The sequence below is a fragment of the Marmota marmota genome, unplaced genomic scaffold (assembly GCF_001458135.2).
Source record: "Marmota marmota marmota unplaced genomic scaffold, marMar, whole genome shotgun sequence".
NCBI classification, from domain to species: Eukaryota; Metazoa; Chordata; class Mammalia; order Rodentia; family Sciuridae; genus Marmota; species Marmota marmota.
Genome location: NW_026000294.1, coordinates 2,170,008 through 2,189,462, shown reverse-complemented (window position 1 = coordinate 2,189,462; position 19,455 = coordinate 2,170,008). Strand labels below are relative to the sequence as shown.

Genomic DNA, 19,455 nt, shown 5'->3' with positions numbered 1-19,455 from the left:
ATGTTTTAGTTTTTTTTAACTTTATTTTATTTATTTATTTTTATGTGGTGCTAAGGATCAAACCCAGGGCCTTGCACATGTGAGACGAGCGCCCTACCGATGAGCCATAACCCCAGCCCCTGTTTTAGTTTTTAAGTAACTGCCAAATTGTTTTAGTTTTTAAGCAACCGCCAAATTGTTGTATCATTTTACATTCCTTCTACCAATGTATGAGGGTTCTAATTGCTCACATTCTCACCAATACTTAATATAGTCAGTCATTTATTTATTTATTTTTGGTACCAGGGATTGATCCACTGAGCCAAGTCTCCAGCCCTTTTTAAGATTGTTTTTATTTGTTTTAATTAGTTATACATGACAGTAGAATGCATTTATGCACGTTGATATATCATACATAGATGGGATATAATCTCTCATTTGTTTGCCTTTTTTTAATTTTATTTTGAGATAAGGTCTTGCTGAGTTGCTTAGGGCCTTGCTAAATTGCTGAGGTTGGCTTTGAACTTGGGATCTTCCTGCCTCAGGTTCCTGGGCCGCTGGGATTACAGGCATGTGCCACTGTGCCCAGCTTCACTTTGTACATTTAAATTTTTGACCTGTCTGTAGTTTGTTTTGGCAGAGTGGATGCAATGGAGGACAGGGATGGACTTTTCTGTTTTCTTAGTCTGGTGATATTCTGGGTCTCTGAAGTGATTGTTCTGGTGGTGGTCTGAGTCTGGGTGGCAGGCACTGTTTCCTCGGATACAAACTGGACTGTGCCAGGGGCTATTCCCACTGTGCTGGTCAGCTGGCAGCTGCTCTGCTTGTGAGCTACAAAGGCATCTAGGTTGTTAAACTGCTGCTTGCAGATACCGCAGATGTGGATGTCTGGAGTCAGTTCAACCAGCACGGTTGTGCTGCCTGGAATTTGCACGGAGCCCAGAAAGCTCTTGCCCTCACCGCTCGCATTCATGGCCGCAGACTGGGAGGTCCCCGGCTGGCTGCAGTGCCAGGGCAGGGAGGAGGGGGGCGCTGCTCTACATGGTGCAAGGACTTTTCCTTTTATTTTTTCCACACCCCCCAACCTTCCTTCTCCCAACTCTGCGAGGCCGGGAGGACACATGATAATTTCTCATTTTTCTGAGTATACATGTTTCAGAATCATATTGGTCATGTAGTCACATATATACATACAGTAATAATGTCTGTTTCATTCTACTATCTTTCCTATCTCCACATCCCCTCCCCACCCCTCCCATCACTTCCCTCTACCTAATCTAAGGTAACACTATTCTTCCCTAGTGCCCCCTGCTTTATTGTGAATTAGCATCCACATATTAGAGAAAATATTCAGCCTTTGGTTTTGTGGTATTGGCTTATTTCACGTAGCATGATATTCTCCAACTCCAACCATTTACTGGCAAATGCCATAATTTTACTCTTCTTTAAAGCTGTGTAATATTCCATTGAGTATATATACCACATTTTCTTTATCCATTCATCTATTAAAGGACACCTAGGTTGGTTCCATAGTGTAGCTATTGTGAATTGAGCTGCTATAAACATTGATGTGGCTGTGTCACTATAGTATGCTGATTTTAAGTCCTTTGGGTATAAACCAAGGAGTGAGATAGCTGGGTCAAATGGTGGCTCAATTCCCAATTTTCTGAGGAATCTCCATACTGCTTTCCAACATTTTGCAGTATGAGTATACTTTTTTCACCACATCCTCGCCAACATTTATTGTGGCCTGTATTCTTGATGATTGCCATTCTGATAGGAGTGAGATGAAAGTAGTTTTGATTTGCGTTTCTTTAATTGCTAGAGATGTTGAGCACTTTTTCATATATTTGTTGATCAATTGTATTTCTTCTTCTGTGAAGTGTCTGTTCAGTTCCTTAGCCCGTTTATTGATTGGGTTATTTGTTTCTTTGGTGTTAAGTTTTTTGAGTTATTTAAATATCCTAAAGATTAATGCTTTATTGGAGGTGCATGTGGTAAAGATTTTCTCCTAATCTGTAGGCTCTCTCCTCACATTATTAATTGTTTCCTTTGCTGAGAAGAAACTTTAATTTGAATCCATCCCAATTATTCATTCTTGATTTTACTTCTTGCGCTTTAGGAGTCTTGCTAAGGAAGCAGATCCTAGGCTGAGGTGGTGAAGATTTGGTCCTGTTTTTTTCTTCTATAGGCACAGGGTGTCTGTTCCAGTGCCTAAGTCTTTGATCCACTTTGAGTTGATTTTTGTGCAGGATGAGAGAGAGAGGTTTAATTTCATTGTGTTACATATGGATTTCCAGTTTTGCCAGCACCATTTGCTGAATAGGCTATCTTTTCTCCAGTGAATGTTTTTGGCACACTTGTCTAGTATGAGATAACCATATTTATGGGTTTGTCTCTGTGTTCTCTATTCTGTACCATTGGTCTACAAGTCTATTTTGGTGCCAATACCATGCCATTTTTTGTTACCATAGCTCTATAGTATAGTTTAAAGTCTGGTATTGTGATGCCTCCTGCTTCACTTTTCTTGCTAAGGATTGCTTTAGCTATTCTGGGTCTCTTATTTTTCCAAATCAATTTCATGATTGCTTTTTCTATTTCGATGAAGAATGACATTGGTATTTTAATAGGAATTGCATTAAATCTGTATAATACTTTTGGTAGTATGGCCATTTTGACAATATTAATTCTACCTATCTAGGAGCATGGGCACTCTTTCCATCTTCTGAGGTTTTTTTCAATTTCTTTCTTTAGTGTTCTGTAGTTTTCATTGTAGAGATCTTTTACCTCTTTCGTTAGATTGATTCCCAGATGTTTTTGTTTTATTTTTTTGGGGGGGTGGTTTGAAGTTATTTTGAATGGAGTAGTTTTCCTAATTTCTCTTTCAGTGGATTCATCACTGATGTATAGGAACGTGTTTGATTTATGGGTGTTGATTTTATATCTTGCTACTTTGCTGAATTCATTTATTAGTTCTAGAAGTTTTCCGGTCGAATTTTTTGGATCTTCTAGATATAGAATCATGTCACCAGCAAATAGTAATAGTTTGAGTTCTTCTTTACCTATCCCTTTAATTTCTTTCTTTTATCTAATTGCTATGGCTACAGTTTCAAGGATGATGTTGAATAGAAGTGGTAAAAGAGGACATCTTTGTTTTGTTCCAGTTTTTAACGGGAATGCTTTCAATTTTTCTCTATTTAGAATGATGCTGCCCTTGGGCTTAGCATATATAGCTTTTACAATGTTGAGGTATGTTCCTACTATCCCTAGTTTTTTTTAGTGTTTTGAACATAAAGGTGTGCTGTATTTTTTCCAAATGCTTTTTCTCCATCTATTGAGATGATCATATATGATTCTTGTTTTTAAGTCTATTAATATGATGAATTGCATGTATTGATTTCCATATGTTGAACCAACCCTGCATCCCTGGGATGAATCCCACTTGATTGTGGTGCACTATCTTTTAATATGTTTTTGTATGCAATTTACCAGAATTTTATTGAGAAGTTTTGCATCTATGTTCATCAGGGATATTGGTCTGAAGTTTTGTTTTGTTTTCTTTCTTGATGTATCTTTGTCTGGTTTTGGTATCAGGGTGATATTAACCTCATAGAATGAGTTTGGAAGGGTTCCCTCCTTTTCTATTTCATGGAATACTTTGAGGAGTATTGGTTAATTCTTCTTTGTAAGTCTTGTAGAACTTGGCTGAGAATTCATCTGGTCCTGGGTTTTTCTTTGTTGGTAGGCTTTTGATGGTATTTTCTATTCCATTATTTAAAATTGATCTGTTTAAAGCATGTATGACCTCCTCATTCAATTTGGGTAGGTCATATGCCGCAGTCTGGCTGGGCACAAAATCACGAGCCACCACACAGCTTGTAGATTCAAACAGCAACTCTTTATTCCCGAACTCACACCAGCCGTCTACAATCACGTTCTGGGGAAATCCACGTTCTCTGCCCAAATCCACCCCCACTGGGCTTCTGTCTCCCAAAAAATACTGTCTGAATCCCGTGAGAACTCAAGGGGAACTCAGGCAGCAGGATATGCCCTATTCCCAGCAGGAATAACCTTAAACCTGGAACCACCCTAAACCCAGATTGTCCTAAACCGGGAACGCCCTAAACCCGGATTATCCTAAACCGGGAACACCCTAAACCCGGATCCGCCCTGGTCCTTGAGCAAGGTCACCTTAGATGCAATGTCACTGCAAAATGTCCTATTTCCACGAGTCCTTCCACTAAGCAACATGGGGTACGCTGGTAAGGAAATTGTCATACCTACTTGGCTAATGGCTCCCAGCAGTCATATGTCTCTAGAAATTTGTTGATGTCTTCAATATTTTCTATTTTATTTGAGTATAAATTTTCAAAATAGTTTCTAATTATCTTCTGTATTTCAGACAGGTCCATTGTGATATTTCCTTTTTCATCTTGTATTTTAGTAATTTGAGTTTTCTCTCTCTTTCTCTTTGTTAGCATGGCTAAGACTCTGTCAATTTTATTTATTTTTTCAAAGAACAAACTTTATGTTTTGTCATTTTTTTCAATTGTTTCTTTTGTTTCGATTTCATTAATTTCAGCTCTAATTTTAATTATTTCCTATCTTCTACTGCTTTTGGCTTGATTTGTAATTTCATCCTTGATTTCTTCTACTATCCATTCATCATTCAATTGTGTATTATTTTGTCTCCATTTGTTACAGTAGCTTCTATTTTTTATTTTTATCATTGATTTCTAAATTTCATTCCATTGTGGTCTGATAGAATGCAAGTTATTATCTCTGTTTTTTTTTTGTATTTACTAAGAGTTGCTTTTGGATAAAATATGGTCAACTTTAAAGAAGGAGCCATGTGCTGCTGAAAAGAAAGTATATTTGCTTGTTGATGGATTAAATATTCTATATATGTCTGTTAAGTCTAAATTATTGATTATATTATTTAGTTCTATAGTTTCCTTATTTAGTTTTTGTTTGGAAGCTCTGTCCAATAGTGAGAGAGATGTGTTAAAATCACCCAGTATTATTGTATTGTGGTCTATCTGACTCTTGAAATTCGGCACGGTTTGTTTGAAGTACATAGATGCTCCATTGTTTGGGGCATAAATATTTATAATTGTTATGTCCTGCTTATATATACTTCCTTTAAGAAGTATGAAATGTCCTCCTTTGTCTCTTCTGATTAATTTTGATTTGAAGTCTACTTTATCTGAAATGAGAATGGAAACCCCTGCTTGTTTACAGAATCCATATGAGTGATGTGTTTTTTTTTATCATCCTTTCACCTTCAGCCTGTGGATGTCTTTGCCCATGAGGTGAGTCTCTGGAAGACAGCATATTGTTGGGACTTGCTTTTAATCCAATCTGCCAGTCTATGTCTTTTGATTGATGAGTTTAGGCCATTAATATTCAAGGTTATTATTGAGATATGATTTGTATTCCCTGTCAATTTGATTGATTTATTTATGGTTTTTGATTTGTCTTAGTTTCTCATTTGGTTGAATGTCCCTTTAGTGTAGATCCTCCCTTTGCTGGCTTTCACTTTTTTTTTTCACTTCATCCTCATGAAATATTTTGTTGAGAATGCTCTGTATTGTAGGCTTTCTCGTTGTAATTTCTTTTAATTTTTGTTTATCATGGAATGTTTTAATTTCATCTTCAAATCTAAAACTTAATTTTGCTGGATATAAAATTCTTGGTTGGCATCAGTTTTCTTTCAGAGCTTGAAATTTTTATTCCATGCCTAGCTTTGAGGGTCTGGGCTGAAAAATCAGTTGAGATCAGAATTGGTTTCCCCCATTATGTAATTTGATTTTTTTCTCTCACTGCCTTTAAGATTTTGTCTTTATTCTCTGTGTTAGCCATTCTCATTATAATGTGTCTTGGTGTGGGTCTGCTATAATTTTACACATTTGGGGTCTTGTAAGCTTCTTGTATTTGATTTTCCATCCCATTCTTTAGGTTTTGGGAATTTTCTACTATTATTTTATTGAAAAGATTGTGCATTCCTTTGGTTTGTATCTCTGCTCCTTCATCTATTCCCATAACTCTTAAATTTAGTCTTTTCATGTTATCACATAATTCTTGGATGTTCTATTCATGGCTTCTTACTATCTTCTCCACATTTTCAACTCTACTTTCAATATATTATATATTTTGTGTTCATTGTCTGAAGTCCTGTCTTCCAAGTGGTCTAGTCTGTTAGTGATGCTTTCTATTGAATTTATAATTTAGCTTACTGATTCCTTCATTTCGAGGATTTCTGCTTTTTTTTCACAATCTCTAACTCTTTATTGAAGTGGTCTTTCACTTCCTGTATTTTTTCTTTGACTTTACTCCTTATGCTATCCTTTACCTCACATGTCAATTTAACTATATACAATCTGAATTCCTTCTTGAACTCTTTTTTCTACTGTGTTATCAGTGGCTTCTGTTGTTGAAACATCTTGGTTTGTTTAGGGTGCTTTATACCTTTGGGTTTTTTTCATGTTTCACTCTACTACTGAGCCACAAAATGTTTTCCCATCTAAAAGTATGGATCTAAGGCAGGATAAATTCTACCCTATAGACCTATAGTGTCCTTGAAGGTTTCCAGTGCTTCGCCTTACAGCATACACAATATATAGCCTTAAACCTAATAGCTCCCACTAAGGCATCTACTGCTTTCTCGCATTAAACTAAAATGATGAGTTCAATAACTATCTATAGTACAAACAGAATATTTGTTAAAATGATTTACAATTTCAAATGGTAGATGGGAAAACAGAGGTAATGCAGTATGCAATATTCTCGAGGGAGGAAGAAAGAAGCTACAAGTAAAAATTCATGGGACGAGTGGAAGAGGAGCCGAAAGAGATTGGCTGTTGGTTGGAGAAAAATTGGAAAGAAAATAGACAAAAGAGAGGAAGAATATTAACAAAGAGAAAAAATTAAAGATGTAAGAATATAATAAAAATGCAAAACACCATTCATATATCATTGTCCTCCACACACTGATGCATAAAAAACATGCTGTTCCAAATATGGTAGAGAGATTAGTGAATCAAAAAATAAAATAAATCTTTCTGGAAAATTGAACTATCTCTGTCAGTGTTCAACAGTTTCTCAGCCCTGTCTCTGATATCCCTCTGGATCACCAAACCCAGATCAGCCCTCACAAACCCAGTCTCTATCCCACCGAAATGGGCTTCAGATACCTCAGGATCAGCCATGCTGCAGTCCCAAGATCTCACTGCTGCTCCTACTTGCAGAGAGAGCACCAGGGATATACTCATGCAAAGGAGCAACCCCGAGATGCAGCAGCAAGACAAGGGCCACCAGCACTCTCAGCAGGAAGACCCCAGGCTCCTCCAAACCTGCAGGCACTCCACACTGGACCTGCAGGTCCCAGCTGAAGTCCCCAGACAGAGGTTCTTGTGGTGGTAAACTTGCTGGCACCCAGCCCCCAGGCCCTGGCTGGTGTCCTAAAATGGGTTCAGCCACATGCAACCAAACCTGGAGTCTCCCCTGAAGAAGTCCTGTAGGCTGTGGTGGCAGCAGCAGTGGCGGTGATTATTGGCATCAGGCAGCACGTCGGTAGTAGTGGCAGCTGCAACTGCAGCTGTGGGGGCAGGATCACCAGATGATCTCTAGGGTTCAGCAGCAATGTCAGCTTTAGTTGCATCTAGGGCAGCGGTTTCTTCTGTGGCAGCACAGCACTCAGAAAGAAGACCTCCAGGCGACCTCAGGCTGGCAGCAGCTGAATCAAAGGCAGCAAGGCAGTAGCCATGTAGGCAGCAGTTCCCCAGCCCTTTTTTGTATTTTATTTAGAGACAGGGTTTTTGCAATATTCTTGAGGAATATTGCAAATATTGCTGAGTTGCTAAGTGCCTCGCTAAGTTGTCGCAGCTGGCTTTGAGCTTGAAATCCTCCTGCCTCAGCCTCCCCACTCTCTGGGATTACAGACATGCACCACCATGCCTGTCAATCTTTTCTTTTTTAAAACCACCTCCCCCTGCCCCCTCCCTCACACACATATGTACAACCCCACAGTGCAAGGCCAATCATTTTTTTTACTTATTTTTTCTCATACTGGGGTTTGAACCTAGGCCTTGTACATGCTAGCAAGTGCTCTACCACTGAACATTTATGTACTTGTGTGGTCCCATATGGTCAATCTTTCAAATTTTTAGCTGTTCTAGTAGGTGAATGGTGGTATCTCATTGTGGTTTTCATTTTCATTTTTATAATAACTTATGATGCTAAGCATCTTTTCATGTGTTTATTTGCCTCTGTTTTATTTGGGAAGTATCTGTCCAAATATTTTCCCCATTTTAAAAATAGGATTATTTATCTTTTTTTCCTATTACAAAGCTAGAATTCTTTATATATTTAAGATATATCCAACAGAAGGCTTCCATGCTTTTTATTTTCTCCCAGGCTGTGACTTACTTTTTCATTTTGGAACAGTGTCTTTCAAATAGCATAGCTTTTTAATTTTGATACCATCCAATTTATTGATGATTTTTCTTTTATACTTCATAGTTCTGTGTCCTATATAAGATGTTTTTTAAGTATTTCAGTTTTTTTAATACCTTTATTTTATTTATTTTTATGTGGTGCTGAGGATCGAACCCAGGGCCTTGCACATGCTAAGCAAGCACTCTACTACTGAGCCACAACCCTAGCCCCTATATAAGAATTTTTTGCGAGGCATTTTCATGCATACTTATAACCCCCCTCAGAAGCTGAGGTATGAGGATTGAAAGTTGGAGGCCAGCCTCAGCAACAGCAAAACCCTGTCTCAAAATAAAAATTTGAAAGGGCTGGGAATGCAGTTCAATGAAAGATTACCCCTGGGTTCAGTCCCCAGTACCTACAAAAAAATTTTAAAAGAAATCTTAGCCAAAACCATGGTCACTAAGGTTTCCTCCTAAGTTTTCTTCTAGAAGTTGTATATTTTTAAGTTTTACATGTAGATATATGATTCATTTTGACATAATATCTCTGCTGAAATTAAATGTCCATACAAATATTTCTGTTCCGTTTATCTACATGCCTACTTTTATGCCAATACCAAAATATTTTAATACAGTCCTTTTCAATAAGTCCTCGGATCAGGTAGTATAAGTCCCCCAAAGTTGTTATTTTGGGGAGAACTAGTTCCTCTGAATTTCCATATAAATTTTGAATCAGTTTGTCAATTTCTACAAATACAAAAACCTTCTAAGATTTTGATTAGTAATAAATAAAATTTGAGAGTTGACATCATGAGAATATTGAGTCTTTTGTGGTACATCTTTCAATTATTTAGGTTTTTACTTTCGCAGCAGTATTTTAGTTTTCAGTGTAAAATGTCATACATCTTTTATCAAACATATCCCAAAATCTCTCATATATTTATATTGTAAATCATATTTTTTATTTTCATTTTCCATTGTTTGGACACAACTGTTGATTCTCAGACCTTTTTTGTAGAGTTCTTAGGAACAGAAACAATGCTTATTTCTACTTAAACAAGCATTTCATCTGCAAAGAGGAACAATTTTATTTTTTCTTTTCCATCTGTGTGCTTTTCATGCTTATTGCACTTGCTAAAACCTCCAATACAATATCAGATAGAATAGGTGAAAGGGGACACCCTTGATTTGTTCCCAATCTTAGAGAAAAAGCATTTAATCTTTCACCATTAAGTAAGATATTAGCTATAGGTTTTTATATGTCCATTGTCAGGTTGAAGGAGTTCCTATCTATTCCTGGTTTGCTAAAGTTTTAATCACAAATAAGTGATGGGATTTTTTAGAAAAATTTTCTGTATCATTAAAATGATCTTATGGTTCATTTGTTTTTTAGTCTGTTAGTGGCACTGATTTTTCCCTTATTTTATTAAGGCATAACTGACACACGGTAAAATTTTTGTTGTATAGATCTGTGAGTTTTGACAACATGTGCCATTGTGTAACCACCACTATCACCAAAATATAGAACAGTCATCCCCCAAACAACTTATCTTCTTCTTTGTAGTCAACTTCTATATCCCTGGCCCTTAGCAAACACTGTCATTATTGTTTTCCCCTCATATGAGCATCATAAATAGAAACATAATATGGCTTCTTTCACTTAGTATAATGCATCTGAAATTCATCCGTGATGTTATTTGTATCAGTATTTTGTGCCATTGTATTTGCTTTTCTGAGTAGTATTCCAGTGTATGGATGTACCACAGTTTGTTCATTCATCCACCTGTTGAAGGATAGCTTAGGTTTTTTTTTTCCCCCATTTTTTGACAAATATAAATTGTATTAGGGTTTTCCAGAAACACAAAACAAATAGGCTAGCTTATAGACATGTGAGAGGGGATTTATTGGGGGAATTGGCTTACATGATTATGGAGGCTAAGAAGTTTCACAACAGTTCATCATCTGCAAGCTGGAAACTCAAGAATGCCTGTAGCATGATTCCATCCAAGTCTGAATGCCTCAGAATTAGGGAAGCCAGTGGTGTAACTTCTCAATCCATGGTTAATGATCACAGAGCCTGGAGTCCTCATGTCCAAAGTCAGGAAAAGAGTGTCCCACCTCCAGGAGAGAGAGAGAGGAAATGATTCTTCCCTGCCTTTTTTTTCCTGTCTGGGACACTAGCCAATTGGTTGGTGCCTACCCATTTTGAGTGTGGATCTTACTCACTTAGTTCAGCTACTCACGTACCAGTTTCCTATAGAAACATCTTCACAGACATTCCCCAAAATAACGCTTTACCTCTTCTCTAGGTATAACTTAATCCAGTCAATTTGATACTTAAAATTGATCATCACATTAATTAATCTTCTATTAAAAACCTCACAGGTCTCTGTAAATATTGGTAGTCATTTCACATGGGTAAATACCTAAGAGTATGAATGCTGGGTTATATGGTAAGTGTATACTTCACTTCATAAGAAACTGCCCAATTATTTATCAAGGTGCTCAATGCTGGTATATATAAATACAATTCATTTTTATATTTTAACTTTTATCTATGACTTATTACTCTGTTATCTTTTTCATAGGTTATTTGAGATTTTCCATGTAGACAATCATATCATTTGTAAATGCAGTTTTATTTCTTCCTTTCTAATCTGTATGCCTTTTAATTATTTTACTTGCCTGGTTGCACCTGCTAGGACCTTCAGGATAATGTTGAATAGGTGTAGTGAGAGTAGACATGCTTCTCTTCTTCCTAATCTTAGGGTGAAAGCACTCAGTCTCTTACCATAATGTACGATGTTAGCTATAGGTTTTTCACAGATGCCCTTTAAGGAAATTCTTATCTATTATTGGTCTGCTGTAAGTTTTATCATGAATGGATTTTTTTTCATTGTGCTGGGGATAGAACCCTGGGTCTCACACATGCTAAGCAAACTATACCACTATACCACCAGCCCCCATGAATCAATACTAAATTTTGCCAAATACATTTTGTCTCTAATTCTTTGATTTGGTGAATTATTTTGAATGATGTTCAAATGTGTATCAGCCTTGAGTTTCTTGGATAAACCCCATTTGATCATGATATATTGTTCTTTTTATGTCTTGTTGAATTCAGCAATATAACCAGTTCCTGACTCAGCTTAGGAGTCTTTATTTTTCAGTTGTATGAAAATGATATATATTCAGTAGAAACTACTTTGAATTTTGGATTTTAACTTTCAGGGTGCTAGAGATACACAGTAGGATACTTTTCTGTTTTGTAGTACTGGGGATTGAACTAAGGGCCTCATGCATGCTAGGCAAGTGCTCCGGTGGGATATTTTTTATGATGCTAGGCAGCAGCAGCAAGCTTCAGCTTTCAGATAGCCGTGTGATCACAAATGTAAATGACCCATATTCTATATGTACTCTCTTGCCAACATTTTTGGATGTTGTTTTATATTTTCATATTCCATCGTGCCTACAGAACACCCATGTTTAGCTCCTGTATCTTTTCAGTCATTTTGTTTTTCGTTTCCAATACAGGATTCAATAAATTATATGAGATACTCAAAACTGGAGATCTGTTATTAGGGGCATAGACATTTAGGATTACTTGACCCCCTCACTATTATAAAATGAACTTTGTTATCTCTGATAATATTCTTTATTCTAAATCTATTTTTTTCTGATATTAATAAACCCTTTCAGCTTACTTTTGACTAGTGTTAAGGTTGGTATTTTTTACCCCTTTAATTTTAACTTATTTGTATCTTCACTTTAAAAATATGTTTTTTATAGGCAGCATATAGTTGCTTCTGTTATCTTCTTTGTTGATTTATATGTGGTTTTATTTCACAGATTTTGGTGCTTAGTTATTAGATACATAAACATTAAGGATTAAGTTCTCTTTTGAGAAATTGATTCCTTTGTCATGATGAAATCATCATTTTAATCCCTGATAGTATTATTTCATAAGAATCCTACTTTATTTGATATTAATGTGGCCACTCCAGCTTTATTTTGATTATGATTAGCATGGTATATCTTCATCAAAGATGGAAATGTTCTCAGGAATATGTACTGTTTGTTTTGTTTTGGGTTTTTTTGATGCTGGAGATTAAATGCATAGCTTTGTGCATACTAAGGATGCTGTTTCACTGATATACACTTCAGCCCCTAAGGTTACTTATTTTTTAAAATATTTTTTAGTTGTAGATGGACTTTTATTTTATTTACTTATTTATATGTGGTGCTGAGAATCAAACCCAGTGCCTCACACATGCTAGGCAAGCACTCTACCACGGAACCACAACCCCTACCCCCAAGGTTACTGTTTTACAAAGTGACTAAGGAGCCAGGTGTGGTGGTATGTGCCTGTAGTCCCAGCTACTTCGGAAGCTGGCTGAGATTATCACTTAAGAGTGGACAATAGAGCAAGACCCTGTCTCAAAATATAAGTAATAAAAAAGTGATTTTAGCAAGTTATGTTTTCTTTCTATAAATTCCCCTTCATGTACTTTAAAAGTAAGACTGTATATCTATTATTAAATGGAATAGATACTAGAGTCAGGTGTGGTGGCAGACTCCTGAAATCCCAACAATGTGAAAGACTGAGGCAGGAGGATTGTAAGTTCATGGCAAACCTTATTAACTTAGTGAGATCCTGTCTTAAAATTAAAAAAAAATTATAAGGGCCTTGCATGGTGGTGCATACTGTAATGCCAATGACTTGGGAGACTGAGGCAGGAGGATCACAAGTTTGAGAACAGCCTCAGCAACTTAGCAAGGCCCTAAGGAACTTAGCAAGACCCTGTCACAAAGTAAAATAAATAAATAAAATAAAATAAAAATGTCTGGGGATGTGACTCGGTGGTTAAACACCCCTGGGTTCAATTCCTGGTACCAAAAAAAGTGGGGTGCTCAGTGGTAAAGCATCCCTGGGTTTAATCCCCAGTACTGTAAGAGTAAAGATAGATAGATTAGACAGATAAATTGTCTTCAGTTCTATATCATGAGTAGTTAAAGGCAAAGAATAAATGTTTAGGAGAAAATGTAGAAAGTAAAGACAGGACAATAGAAATACTAGGATATCTGGGAAAATGCTTTCTGTAGAAAGCCTCTTTCTTGTGATCTTTTGGGGTATTGCTGTTAATGCCCTTTGAGACATACAAGTGTTGTTGGTGAAATGTAGGTAGTAGAAATAGAAATCTCACTTCTAGTTACTTGAGCTCTGTCACTTGAGCTCTGTCCAAATGAAATTAAATCTGGAACTGAATCTTGCCCATGAATCAGTGATTCCTCATCCCTAACCAAGACATCACTGATTTTTCTTCTAGAATTGGCTTGGAAATGAAATTGAGGTTATGGTCAGTACTGAGGAAGCCAAACGCCATCTAAATGACCTTCTTGAAGATAGAAAGATCCTAGCTCAGGATGTGGCTCAACTCAAAGAAAAAAAGGAATCTGGGGAGAATCCTCCTCTTAAACTCCGGGTAAGTGCCCTTAAGAAAAAAATGTTCTCAATAATCAGATTATGTGTTCCCAAGAAATCCTCATGGCTTTGGAGGATTATTTTTCCTTTTAGAACTTCTCCCTCATACCTACTATTCTTCTTTACAGAGGCGCACATTTTCACTTGCTGAAACACGTGGTCAAGTTTCAGAGTCAGAGGATTCTATTACAAAGCAGATTGAAAGTCTGGAGACTGAAATGGAACTCAGGTAACAAGACTATCTCCAAGGCATAAAAATTTATCCCTAGAATCAAAAATAAGAACCTATCAACCCAGTGATTCAAAAGCTTGTTTTTCAAAAGCTTTGTGATGGTAGAAAAACAAGAGACAGTAACAATACATTGAACCAGATGCTGTACTAGACATGATAGATAAATTTTCTCATTCAGTCCCTTAGATACCCTATGAGGTAAGTATCATTCTTATCACTCTAGAAATCTAAAATGAAGTTCAAAAATCTTAAGAAATTTGCTAAAGATATTAATACTAGCATACAACAGAGCTAGGATTCAAAACCCCCTCTTATCTAATTCCAAAGCCCGTGCTGTTTGCAGTACACCACAATTTTTGATGTAGTAGTATCTGAAATGTAGAACTAAGAACAGAATTTTAGAGAAACCCCAGAAATTATCATAAAAGAGAAATAGCATAGGAGGAAAACAGCAAAATAGCTATATGTATATAATGCATAAGTAAGGTTATCATGAGCATTAAGTGAGATTAGTAAATAAAGTGTATGATACAGAATGTGGCATCTTAAAAGTACTCAATGAATATTCTCTTTATTCCCTCTTGAGTCTAAGACCAGAAATTATGCTACATAGCCTTTATAATCAATCTTATTGTCTTTTAAGCAGTTTATGAAATCTGGAAGGAATACAGATTTTATAGTGTCTTAAAATAGTAGAATTTTATGGGTTGGGTTGTAGCTCAGTAGTAGAGTGTTTACTCAGCATGTGTGAGTTACTGGGTTCAATCCCTAGTACCACATTATAAATAAATAAACAAAGTAAAGAAAATATAGCTGGGTGTGGTTGCACATGTCTATAATTCCAGCAGCTCAGGAGGCTGAGGTAAGAGAATCACAAGTTCAAAGCAACTTAGCGAAGTTAAGCAACTTAGCGAAGCTCTAAGCAACTCAAAACAAAATATAAAAAAATAGCTTGGGGATGTCGCTCAGGGGTTAAGTGCCCTAGGTTCAATCCCTGGTACAAAAAACAGGAAATTTTCTTGTCCAAAAGACCTTGGAGATCATTTATTTGATTTTAGCTAGATATACTAGTTGTTTATCTTTGGAAACATCTATAAGTCACTCAACAATTTGAGTTTCTGCTTTGGGCTACACTGGATGCAGTTGAGAGATACCAAAAGAATAGATGACATTATCTTTGCTGTAAAGTAGAAATCATGTAATTACTCCCAGCCATGTGCTTGAATCATTTGTTAAGATTTCTGGACGAGCTGGGATTGTGGCTCAGTGGCAGAGCACTTGCCTGGAATGTGTGAGGCACTGGATTTGATCCTCAGCTCCACATATCAATAAATAAAAAATAAAGGTACATCAACAACAACTAAAAAATATTTAAAAATGATTTCTGGAATGTGGAAAATTCTTGATAGGTTATAATTTCTATGTTGAGTCTATTTACACAACAGAAAGAGGCAGAAGCTACAAATCAGGACTGTTTCTTTTTAAATGCTGGTTATAAAACATTTTCCTCCGTATGCATAAGTAAATGATTATATAAATGTAGGGTAGTAGGTACAACATAAAAGGAATTAGACAGAGGTGAGTTTAATCAAGGATATTTTCCTAAAGTTGTTGAGACTTAAACTAAATTTTGAAAGAGATAAGGGACATGAATTAACAAAGAAGACAAGGAAAGGAGGGTGTATGTAGATGATGACTGAAATGTTCTCCCCTACCAATTCCAGAAGCCTAGCCTGACTCTTCATCCTTCACTAGTCTTTTTCTCTAAACCCTTTCAGAACTTACAATACTCAATTATGCAATGAAAATGATATATCTTTGTGTTTAATATTTGTCTTATGTTTATTAGTTTTGTTTTCAATCTAAAGAGAGTTTGTAAATTTGTTGAAGGAAAGGACTTCGAGAATCAGGGTTTTCAAAGTGTGGTCTGAAGATCTCTCATACCCTTTTAGGGAATCTAAGTTGGCAAAACTATTTTCATAATAATAGTGAAGCATTATTTGCTATTTTTACCATGTTGATTTTTGCACTAATGGTAGAAAAGCAATACTGCAAAAAATTACTGATACCTTAGACTTAATGAAAGCATTGGCACCAACCTGAACAATTAGTTGTTCTACACAGCACCTCTACACACTACCAGTTTAAATTTGTTTAAAAAGTCATTCTTACTTTAAGCATGACTTTTGATAAAATCAGGGAAAATTGTTAATTTTATCAAATCTTGACCCTTGAGTTTGCATCTTTTTTATAATCTATATAACAAAACAGGAAGCACCTCTGCTGCATGCTGATTGTGATGGTCATCTCAAGAAAAGCACTGAGCTATTTGAGGTTTGAGATCAATAGGCCTATTTTTCATGGCACATCATGTGTACTTGAAAGAACAACTGACAGACAAACCATGGTTATTCAGACTTGGTTACTTGGCAGAGATGCTCTCAATAATGAATGGAGGGAGCCTATCACTTTAAGGAAAACAACTGACAGTAGGTGTTACTGAAGATAAAATTTGAGCTTTTAAGCAAACCTTTTCTGGTAAGACCACTGGTGATACTAACAAATGTGATGGTTTAAATATATTATATAATGAAACGTATTAACATTCAGAGGATCTGCATGACTCAGTGGATTAATATTGTCAAAATAACATGTTAAAGTAAATGGGTAAAATATCCATTCCTACTGAGAGATAGATTAATGGGATTTGTTTGTTTGTTTGGCCTACCAAAATATGATACTTTATTATAATTCAGCTATATCCATTTACATTTCAAGCCATTCCAAACCAATTAACATCTATGTAAATACTGGCCTAAAATGAATACATATTTTTTGCATTGATTGCTCATAATCTGCTCATTTGTTCCTGATTTTTGTCCTCAGCAGCAGCACTGAGCCATGAAATCAAATTTCCTCTTAAATGTTGGAGTCTTCTCCAAAGACTCTGACTAGACTTTTGTCCCACACTGTCTCAAGTAGGAATCTTTAATTTGGCTCTCACCACATGGAAACAGAACATAGGCATTGGCAACTTGATTGTGCTCTGGCCATGCCAATGCCTATGTTCTGTTTCTATGTTTTTTTTTCAAAAAAAAAAAATATTTGGATCCATTTTATCATGAGCGCTCATCATATATGATATATGGACATACATACATTCAAACATATAACACAAAACACAAGTGTGCACACATAATATAATACATACAACACATAACATTATAGTAAAGGCCTTATAACTTTTTACAGGTGAAATCTCCATTGCAATGTTTAAAAACTCTATAGTCAAAAAATAGAACTGATCAGCAAAACATTAACCTAGGTCTGTATGAGCTCAAAAAACAAAATAGAACTTCATGATATGGCAAAGGGCAATAATAAAATAGATATTGAAAAAAGCATCCTGGTTCTGTTGCAGATGTAAGAATAGCCAAACTGGAGTTTTGGATATCAGTTGTTATGGATTTGAGCCAAATCATCTTCTTTTTGGTCTGTAGAAATCGCTTTAGTTAATCTTTCTGGAATCCAAATCGGCTGCTGTTCTCCCTGTGGAAACACATAAACAGACCCCCGACTCCAGACAATCACTGGGTCAGGACCTTGGTTAATCTCTCTGGAATCCAAATCGGCTGCTGTTCTCCCTGTGGAAACACACAAACAGACCCCCGACTCCAGACAATTACTGGGTCAGGACCTTTCCATTGTCCTGTTAGAATATCCTTCCAAAGTACCTTGGGCTTATGTACATTTTTTGGACACATATGCCTTTCCGCAGCACTAAGTCCTGATGAATCCAAATTTAAAAAGTTTAGAGTAAAAAGGGTTATTTTAAGTTTATCTTTGGGGAATATATACCCCTTCCCAATTCCTTCTTTTTGCTTTAATAAGTACATTTTAATAGTTTGATGAGCTCTTTCAACTATGCCTTGTCCCTGTGGATTGTATGGGATTCCTGTTATATGAGTAATGCCAAATGTTGAGCAAAATTGTTTAAAAGAGGTAGAAGTATAACCAGGGGCATTATCTGTTTTTAACTGTTTTGGAACACCCACAGTGGCAAAATTTTGTAAGCAATGAGCTATAACATCTTTAGTTTTTTCTCCGGCATGAAGGGAGCCCATCAAAAATCCAGAAGAAGTATCAACTGTAACATGCAAATATTTTAATTTTCCAAATTCTGGCAAGTGTGTGACGTCCATCTGCCAAATATGGTTAGGTATCAATCCTCTAGGATTGACTCCAAGATTAACTTGTGGTAAAAAGGTCACACAATTTTGACATTGTTTTATTATTTGTCTAGCTTGTTCCTTAGTTATTTTAAAACGCTTTTGTAAAGTATTAGCATTGACATGGAACTTTTTATGAAAATTTATAGCTTCTTCTAGTGTAGAGAAAATATGTATGTCATGTGTAGTTTTATCTGCTAAATCATTGCCCAAACTAAGGGCTCCAGGCAATCCTGTATGTGCCCTGATATGTCCTATAAAGAATGGATCTTTTCTGTCCCAGATTAGACTTTGTATAGTGGAAAGCAAAGAGAAAACAGTAGAAGAAGGGGAAATCCTACCAGCATCTTCAAGAGATACTATAGCATTAACTACATACTGACTATCAGAAAATAAATTAAATACAGAATCTTTAAACATCACAAAAGCTTGTAAAACTGCATTAAGCTCTACCTTTTGAGCTGATTGTTTGGGTACTAAAAATGTAAAAGTTTGATCAGGGGTAACTACTGCTGCTGTACCATTATTTGACCCATCAGTGAATATATTTGGAGCATTCATGATAGGTGTTTTTCTTGTCATTTTTGGAAAAATTACAGGATGCAATGACCAAAAAGACAATAAAGGATTAGATGGTAAGTGGTTATCAAATGAAACATTAGATTTGCACATGATTATTGCCCAAGTATTTAACTCATTAGCTAACTCATCAATTTGATTCATAGTATATGGAGTAATAATTTTATTGGGAGAAATTCCAAACACTCCCTTTGCTGCTTTTATTCCTTTGAGTATTAATTGTCCTACAGCCTCAGGATACCTAGTAAGAATAGTGTTAGGAGAATAAGATAAATGTATCCATAATAATGGACCTTCTTGCCAAAATACTCCTGTAGGAATATTTTTTGTTGGTAGTACAATAAATAATAAAGGCAAACTTATATCAATTCTATCCAAATGCATATTTTCCATATATGTTTCAATGATTTTTAATGCCTTTCTTGCTTCAGGCGTTAACATTCGGGGTGAATTTGGATCTGATGGACCTTTTAGGATATCAAATAAAGGTCCCAACTCTCCTGTTGGTATACCTAAATA

At 36.0% G+C, this 19,455-nt stretch overlaps 1 protein-coding gene across 4 annotated transcripts in view; it reads left to right on the top strand.

The window, feature by feature from the left end:
* Kif4a (kinesin family member 4A) overlaps window positions 1-19,455 on the top strand; it is a 138,587-nt gene that overhangs the window by 93,487 nt on the left and 25,645 nt on the right. For all 4 annotated transcript variants that reach the window (XM_048797161.1, XM_048797158.1, XM_048797160.1 and 1 more), the window contains exons 21-22: window positions 13,742-13,897; window positions 14,025-14,125. In XM_048797161.1, the coding sequence (XP_048653118.1) occupies window positions 13,742-13,897; window positions 14,025-14,125 (257 nt within the window). The remainder of the gene's footprint in view (window positions 1-13,741; window positions 13,898-14,024; window positions 14,126-19,455) is intronic.